The 9,670-nt window shown below is 33.2% G+C and overlaps 1 protein-coding gene across 1 annotated transcript; it reads right to left on the bottom strand.

The window, feature by feature from the left end:
* Positions 1-7,803: 7,803 nt before the first annotated feature.
* LOC132169066 (uncharacterized mitochondrial protein AtMg01250-like) lies at positions 7,804-8,364 on the bottom strand. Its single transcript, XM_059580154.1, has one exon. It carries the CDS (start codon positions 8,362-8,364, stop codon positions 7,804-7,806), a length of 561 nt encoding a protein of 186 aa, XP_059436137.1.
* Positions 8,365-9,670: the final 1,306 nt, after the last annotated feature.

Genomic DNA, 9,670 nt, shown 5'->3' with positions numbered 1-9,670 from the left:
CCCTTTTTGTCACAGAATGACAAAAGGTCTTCATGTTTCCTGAAACACTTCACAAAATACATCAAGGCATATGTGGAACAAGAAGACATAAATAAAACTCATGAAAAAAAATGATGCGTGATTATAAAGAAACATCAGCAAAACTCCCCCTCAATGTATGACTCAATTAACAACAGGAAACTGGAAATGCAAAGCATGTTTCTCCCCCTTTAAAAGTTAAATGAACACACATGATAACACATCAATGACTCATGTATTGCACAATGAATATCCAAAAGCTTTCCTTTTTTTTTTTTTTTGTTAAAACAAAACACCAAAAAAAAACTTGTATAGATAAGCAATAGATCATGCATGCTTGTATGAATATCTGAACAATTCGGAGTGATCAACAAGCTACACTTACACCGTAAATGTACCATATGCATGACACAACCTTGGTCTGTGAATGCAGTCAAGTAGGCAATAATCAGAAATCTCATGTGATGGTGTAGTGTGTGAGTACTCCCATTAACTAAGATTTCATCAATGAAAGGTAAATCTAGGCAGACATTTTGTAAAGGAAGACCAGCAGTCTGATTCAAACCACAGTAAAACCTTATAATGTTAGGACCTAGATTCCCTCATCCGATACACTCACCCTGAGACTGATCATTTTCTTTTACCATGTCCTTTAGTAATCATCTATTTCCGCAATGATTTGATCACTGATTCTTTCTTTAGGGACAGACAGAAGCAAAATGAAATCATCTGAGCTTATTTTATGCCCTTTTTTTTTTTTTTTTTTTTTTTTTGGAAAATGGTGGAATTTCTTGGAGCTAGGTTCAACTAACGAGTTGGTCAAGTGGCAAGATTCTACACTGCCTATCTTCCAAACAAAATGTTTTCTCCAAATTTCCAAACATATAACAAAAATCTAAACCTAATGGGGGCAAAAAGTGCACAATTTCGAACATGAGAAAAACTGACTCTTACTCCTTTAACAGTCTTCAGAAAAACAAAGTATATCAGAAACATATGGAGCAATAGATGTAAATTGCAGAAATATTGACCCCACTCATATGTAAAATATTCATTTGAGCACAAGACATGAGAAACTGAGTATCTAACAATTAAAACAATCTAAAAGAATAAAAAATAATCAAAGAAAATAAAAACAAAGCAAACAAAAATTAAGAAAAAAAATGCCCTAGAACAGCTATAGACAAATATCAATATGCTCAATTTCTAGGCATGGTCTATGTGCCCACCTAATCTAGGTGAGTCCATTACCACTCCCCCTCAATGGGTGAATGGTATTAATCTTCTTGACCCAAACTTTCTTCACATCAGGGACAACTGTGTGACTCTTATCCAAGACATCTAACCGTGTTACTACGTCTCTCATCATGTTGAATAATTTCTCATAACTATTTCTAGAATGGAAATATTCTCTTTTAGGCTCATGATTGTTAAGCTGAAAACACTTAGGACGAATATGTCCAATCTTACCACAGTTATGACACGTAGGAATAAACCTTTGAGAAGGTTGGTTCCTTAACATGTGCATACTTCTCGACTTAGAACTAGACATATAGGAATCAGTTAGAGTTCCCTTACCTTTTCCATCTTTGAAAATTTGAGAAGAAATTACCTTCTTTTCAGCCAAGCTATCTTCTTTGTTCACTGGTTTCACAAAAATCATCTTTGAAGAAGAAGCAACATTAGTAGATAAAATAGCAGATTTATCAAAACCCAATCCAGTTCTATCAAGCGAATGTTTCTGATTATGTAGCATTTGATTTAGCTTTTCACTAGAGAATTTTGTTAAATGATTCTTTGATTCATTCAGTTCATTCTCTAAGGATTTCACTTTGGCAATTAGCATTTGATTTTCAGACATCAAAGTATTATGAGTAGCAAGAGAATCAGTTAAGGTGACAGAAAGTTGATCATTTTCAAGATTAACCTCATTGAGTTTCTTCAATTGCTGCTTATTCAGCTTTTTCAGTTTAGTGTATTCCACAAAGAGATTATTATAAGCATTTTGCAAATCATCTTCTTCTTCCGAATCATTATCGGACACACCTTGTTTGTCTTGAGAATTACACTCACTATTCTCATGCTCACTCTCATAACTAACTCCAAATGCTAAGTAATTAACTCCTTGTTCAACATCGTCCTTGTCTGACTCATCACTTTGAGTCACATTAAATGCCTTGCCATTTGACTTTCTCAAGTTAGCACAGTCAACACGAATGTGTCCATGTCCTCCACATTCGTGACACTTGATACCTTTAGGTGACTTTCCTTTCTCAACATTCTCATTTCTAGATTTCTCAGAAAATTGTGAATTGCTATTTTTAAGATTTCCTTTCTTGGCTCTAAAGAATTTCCTAAACTTCTTAGCAAACATAGCAATTTCTTCCTCATTTCCAGAATCCTCATCAGATGAACCACAAGAGTCAACCTTAACATTTTTTGCCTTAAGAGCAATATTTTTGGTGTTCTTGTGTTTAGGAAGAATTAGCTCAAAGGTCTGAAGGGAACCTACAAGTTCTTCTACTCTCATAGTATCTAAGTCCTTACTCTGTTGTATAGCAGCAATTTGGGGAATAAACCTCTCAGGCAAAGATCTTAAGATTTTTTTCACCACTTTAGCATCATCCATTTTCTTTCCCAAATTAATGGTAGAGTTTCTAATGACACTAAGCTTTGAATAGAATTCATCAAAAGTTTCATCTTCCTGCATTCTAATCTCCTCAAACTGAGAAACCAACATTTGAATTTTTGAAGTTCTAACAACCTTAGTTCCTTCATGTGTGATTTCTAAAGTTTCCCAGGCTTCCTTAGCTATTTCACATCTAGAAATTCTAGAAAATTCCTCATTTGAAACAGAGATGTAAATAGCATTTATAGCTTTGTCATTCGCAGTAGCATTATTCTTTTCCTCTGTTGTCCATTCAGCTATTGCTTTTTCTGGACGTGTCCATCCAGATTCGACAATATGCCAAACATTAATGGATTTAAAATATGCTCTCATACGAATTTTCCAAAGCGTATAATTTGTTCCGTCAAAGACGGAAAGAGAATTAGGAGCAACAGTATGAGACATTTGATATGGAGTCTCGGATCACACTCAGGAAATAAATCCTTCACAGAGTGAACCCGCTCTGATACCAATTGAAAATTCTAAAACGACTCCAAACGACACCTATTCAAATGTCTAGGTGATTCACAAATATTAAGCGGAATAAGATCTGACCTAACAATCAATAATCAACCAAATACAGATATGTAATGAAAATCAAGAACACAGATATTTGGTTACGAAGAGGAAACCATTTAGAGAACTCTCTAAATGTAAAACCTCTCCGGGGCAGCCAAACCCAGGAAATCAATCCACTATAAGAAGAATAAGGAATACAAGAAGAATTACAAAACCTTTGCAATCTACTCTTCCTTGTACACGACAAGCGACCCACTTGACTTCTACCGCAGTAGCCCTTTCCAGAACATCTGGCACAATTCTTCTATAAGATTTCCTTTCACCGGAACTCCGATTGGCTTCACGTATTTAATCCCTTCTCAAATAAGCTAGAACAATATCTCTCTCTAAGCTCTCTGATTTTGCTCTCCAAAAATACGTAGGTTACAATGGCAAACTCCCGTAGCTTAAATAGAAAAATACACAACATAATACTGCCGTGTCCGGACATGGCTGATCTGAGGTCCGGACATGGCTAGGTTTACTTATTCGTAACCTAGTGATGTCCGGACCTTCAATTCGTATGTCCGGACATCTCAACAAACAAGTGTTCTCTGGAACTGAGGTCCGGACCCAACATTGGAGGTCCGGACATCTCCTTCAAACTTCACGTTCTGGATATCAGGTCCGGACCCAGCGTCTGGAGGTCCGGACCTGCCTCATCAAGCTTTGCTTCTGGAAATGGGGTCCGAACCCGACTTCTGGAGGTCCGGACCCGGACTGTCCAGTCTTCATCAACAACTCCGATCGATGGGCGTTTGTGGTCCGATTGAGCTGAAATTTTGCAGGGACGTTCATAACACATGAATCTACATTATGAACGGTGGAGATTGGATTCTGAGCATTCTATATCAGTGTTTGAGCCGTGAACAGTAGCATCTGCATTTTGGAACTGAATTAAGCCAACACAAGAACTAACACTATATACACATATTATGAGTAATTCTATAAGTTCCTCTTGTTTTCCTCTAAAAATAAGGTAATTTTTAAAATCACCATTTGATCAAAATTCAATAGTAATTAATCATAAACTCAATGGTAATTTTAAGAGCCACATCATTCTCGGAGATCGAGACACATATATGGCCTAAGGGATTGACTTAACAACTCTGAAAACTCGCCATACCAAAAAAAATAAAAATAATAATAATTGTTAATAGTTAAATAGCATTGACAAAATTTAATTAATTCGATCCTTTGAAGCGACCCTTTTGATTCGTTTAAAATTTGCAGCACAAGTTGATCCTGGCTAAAAAAAAGAAGGCCAAAACCTACAACAGGCAAATCCCATTAAAAGCCAATTGATTTTCTCAATGGAAAATCGTTGGACTTTGTGACTTGGAAAAGTCACACAAACGTTTAGCTGCAAGGGACCGTTGATTTTCTCAATATTCTTTCATTTTTGGTCACAAACTAGTAAGAGATTTAATGAGTAGTAATAACTATTTGGAAAAAGATGAATCCAATGGTTTTCGTGGTGTTCTTTTGATCTTACGTAGTTATGTGTAGAAAAATATTTACACTATTCGTCGCTCATATTTTTTTTAGAAAACAATATGCATGTTGGATCAAGAGAATATCATGATGAGCAGTAGCATTTCTCTATGAAAAAAGTATATGTACCCTTTCAAACAAGGATCAAGATCTTTGATTCTCAAATTATTAAATTTAACCGTTTATTTACATTGAAACGCTTAGAAAATGCAACCTATTAAAAATGTGAAATGTTACCGTTAAGAATTGAGTATATTTTTATTAAGTTTTTACTTTCTATGTTGTAAAAAAACTTTTAACCGAAAATTGTCTTTCGGCTTTTTGAATAAGAAGCGTTTCTGTAAAAGTGAATAAGAAGCGTTTTGAGAAGAAAATTCTTTCTGAATGATTTGATAACATGTTACATTTTTAATAGGTAGCATTTTCCAAGTCGTTTGATATTTAAAAGTAACCTAAATTACATAATTTGAGAATTTTCAATTTTTTTAGAAGATCATGATCTCTCAAACTACAACCCAATTAATAATATCTTCACAAATTTTCGACTGCGACAATATCATCTCTCAAACTATAAAAAATTTGTCATTATCTCCCCAATAATAAAAATATCCCTAATAAAATAAATTAAAAATTCTAAACAAAAAAGAAGGACAAATTAAAACAATTTTTTTAAAAAAAAATTAAAAATTAAAAAGGGGTTGCAGGTTCAATGATTCAGGACAAGTCCTGGAGCCTGCCTGGTTTACAGACTTGCAGACATAAGCAGGAGAGAGAACATGTTACATAATTCGCACGTTTAACACCATGGAGAAGACTAATGTTGTCAGCATTTCAGGAACATGATTGCCTCCTGAAAGAATTTATCCAACCAATGATGAATTGATGTGGAATTAATAAATATACGCACTTATAACTAGATTCATCACAAAATCAAGTAATTTAATTTGATAATCGATATCCATAATCCTAATTTATCAACACAAATTTATATTTCATAAGCACCAATTATATCAATTATGCACATTCATAACTATATTCATAACAAAATTAATTTGATGATGGATATACTCTTAAGGCTTTTAAGAGTAAAAATATAATTTAATTATGAGAAGTGTTACTACTTTCTCAACAATTTTTTTTTTTTTTTTTTAAAAAAAAACAATATTTACATAGGATTAGGAAAATACCAAGAAAACCATAAGAGGAACCGTGGCATTTCTCTTTAATTATATGGATTTTTTTTTTTCTTTAATGTCCACGCAAGAGGGAAATGGTGGATTCGAATTAGTGATTTCAGCTTGATGAAGCGTGGTCCCCTGCCGATTGAGCTGTCCCTTGAGAACCTTTAATTATATGGATTATGCACATAAGGGTGTGTTTAGGATTATGATTTCGCAAGAATAATCTGCGTTTTTAAAAGAAGTCAAAAAACACAAAGCATTTGGCATTGCGATTAAAAAAACGCATAATCTAAAAATGGAAAACAATTTGCAATTTCTATAAGCAGGTTAAAGGGTACTAATTTGAAAAGGCACGAATTTAAAGCAAAATCACGATTTTGCATAACAAATATTTGACGCAATAATTACCAAATTTTTGAGCGGGAAAGAAAAAAATTTCAAAAATACCTACCAAAAATATGTTAAAAACCTTTATTATTTATTGAGAATTGCTAGAGAGCCAAACAAATGAACACAGAAAATTTTTCAAACTGACGTGGCAATAGTTTCTAAATTAAAAAAATGTAATTCTCTCTCCCTTATCTACCACGTCAGTTTGAATTTTTTTTTTTTTTTTTTTTTTTTTTTAGAATAGTTTGAAAATTTTTCTGAGTTCATGTATTTGGCTCCCTAGGCTCCTAGCCCTTCTCTTCTTTACTATATGTCTATTTGAAATATTTGTCTCAAAAAAAAAAAAAAAAAGGAAAATACATTTGACCCCCTGAACTATTCACTCATTTGCACTTTTACCTCAAATGTTTAAAACGTTATACTTGACCCCCCCAAACTTTCAAATTGTTGCAATTCGACCATTATAACTCTTTTTTCCCCCACTTATTGCCCTAGAAGCTAATAGATTTTTCGTCCCCCACCCTCCAGATCATCCCCTCACTAAGAAGCTTTTTCAAATTCCAGATACTCCTCTAGGCGAAAGATGGTTTCCACCCCAAATTAGACGTTTCAGAAAAGTAATACTTCTCCTTAAACAGTTTTGCCACTAGAGAGTCCGTATTTTGGGTTAATCCTCAACCCTGTTTTGAAAGCAATGTCAAATTAAAAAGCTCCAATTCAGGACCGACTCAATGGCTAGGCCACTGAGGCGGTCGCCTAGGGCCCCCAGTTAGCAAGGTCCAAAATTTTTTTTAATAAGGCCCAAAAAGAATTTTAATTTTATTTCAACTTAAGGCCTAATTTTTTTTTTAAATAAGGCCCAAAATTTTTTCCCATAAAAATTTAAGACCAATTAACCCAAAAAAACAAATATGCCACATCAATTTTTTTGGGCAACTAGTTAAAAGTTAAACTTAAAAGTCATGAAACAACAATGAGAATGAAAATAATAATAATATTATAAAAATATAATAATATTATTAAAATAAATATTATTTAATTAATATTTAAATATTAAAAAAATAAGGTTCAACTTCAAAATTTCGCCTAAAGCCCCCAAATACATTGAGCCGACCCTGCTCTAAATCACGATAGCCCATACCCCCTTTTTCTTTAGCTAAACCCAACTTTTTCGAGCTCATCCATACGATTTTATTATCCTTCACCTTATGCCCCCACCAAAATTTACCCATCATAGAGTTGATATCACGGAAAATGGATTTTGAGAGCTGAAAAACACTCATCGTATAGGTGGGTATAGCTTGTATGACCGCTTTCAACAAGACCTACTTTCCAGCTTGGGACAAAATTTTTCTTCCATCCATTTAGGTTTTCCCAAATTCGAGTTTTGATATTGGAAAAAGCCTTTCTCCGGGAGCGACCAACAAGGGCTGGCAACCCCAAATATTTTTCATAGCATTGTGTAGTGCTTATCCCCGCAGCTGAGCTAGTAGCCTATATTGCTTCCTGCCTTGTGTTTATGCTAAAATATAGAGATGTTTTGTCCCGATTAAGCTTTTGTCCTGACACGCCTTTATAAACTTTTAGCACATCTTGAATGTTACCCCATTCCTGAATGTTAACTATGCAAAAAAGCACACTATCATCCGCGGAGAAACAGGAGGTTGATCTTTGTTCTCCCCTGACAATTAGTAGACCTGTGATCTTGCCTTCCCACTCTACTCGTAGCAATAAACTACTCAAACCTTCTGCACTGAAAATGAACAAATAGGGGGACAACGAGTCTCCTTGCTTGATTCCCCGAGCATGGATAATTTTTCTATTAGGGTGACCATTAACAAGAACAGGATAAGAAACTGTTCGGACAAACGTCATTATTAGATGCACCCAACAAGCCTCAAACCCCAGTCTTTGCATAATTGCCTCCAAATAAGGCCATTCAATCCGATTATAGGACTTGCTCATATCCAGTTTCATTGCCATAAACCCATTTCTCCCTTTCAGACGTATGTCCATTGTATGCAGGGCCTCAAAAGCCACAAGAATATTGTCCATAATGAGCCTTTCTAGGATAAAAACACTCTGAAAAGGAGATATGATACTGGGCAGCACTCTAATTATACTAGGTATGTTAGATATGTTTGGTATGAAAAATGACTATTCTATTAGTAAAAAAAGAAGTATTTATTAAGAATGGGAGAATGTGGAATAAAATAGTATCGGTGCTAAAGTATACATATACTCTAACACTTGTAATAGACATTTTCAAGAAGAGGACATGACTATTCCTTAAATTGAGGAATAGTTATTCCTTACATTTTGCGACCTAAAACGAGAAGTTTAAGTGAAACATTTTTTTAAAATTTAAAAATTAGGGGAAAGTCCATATACCCCATTCAAACTACCACCCAATTGACAATGTCCCCCCTAAACTTTTAATTGTGACAATTTTCCCCTCAAACTACCAAAAATTGTCAATGTTTCCCCTAATTACGAAACTACCCTTAGTAAAATAAAAACAAAAAATACTAAAACTTCTAGAAAAAACCTAAAACTAAAATAAATAAATAAAAATTCAAAGGGTGGCAAATTTAAAATTAAAAAAAATCCACTGTATAAGAAAAAAATTAAATTTTTTTTTTTTTGTTATGAAAAATATTTTTTTTATAACTTTTTTTTTTTTAATTTCTGTTTTTTAAAAAATTAACAATTTTCGTTTAAGAAAATAAAAAATTTCCGTTTCTTTTAAATAAAAATTTATGTTTAAATAAAAAATCGCTTTAAAAAATCGTTTTTAAAAAAAAATTAAAATTTTTCGTTTAAAAAATAATAATTATTTTTTTTTAAAAAAAATATTTCTTGTTAAATTAAAATTTTCGTTTTTTTTAAAAAATAATAAAAATTTATTTATTGAATTTATAGGGGTATTTTTGTCTTATTGAGAAATACATAAGGGCATTTTTATCTTTTTGTTAGCTTTAGGGGGGACATTAACAATGTTTTGGTAGTTTGGGGGGACATTGTCACAATTGATAGTTTGGGGGGTACATTGTTAATTAGGTGGTAGTTTGAGGGTGGTATATGGACTTTACCCTAAAAATTATTATTTTCGCTCGATACAATTCGAATTCACTATAATCTTTATGATAGGATTATCTAACACTTTCAATCTATAAAAGGAAAGACAAATTAGTGTGAAAATTTCTTAAAATCAAATAAAAAAAAAAATAAGGCAAGTGATTGATTGAGTTTTTGGTAACTAACATTTTGTTATCGATCAGATATGGAATGATTTTAAGGACTTGATAATAAGTTGTTGGAAAATAATGAAGAATAGAATAATTCAAATTTGAATAAGACT

Source organism: Corylus avellana, chromosome ca2, assembly GCF_901000735.1.
Source record: "Corylus avellana chromosome ca2, CavTom2PMs-1.0".
Lineage (NCBI taxonomy): Eukaryota > Viridiplantae > Streptophyta > Magnoliopsida > Fagales > Betulaceae > Corylus > Corylus avellana.
The sequence above is the reverse complement of the archived record's forward strand: the minus strand, read 5'-3'. Positions and strand labels throughout refer to the sequence as shown.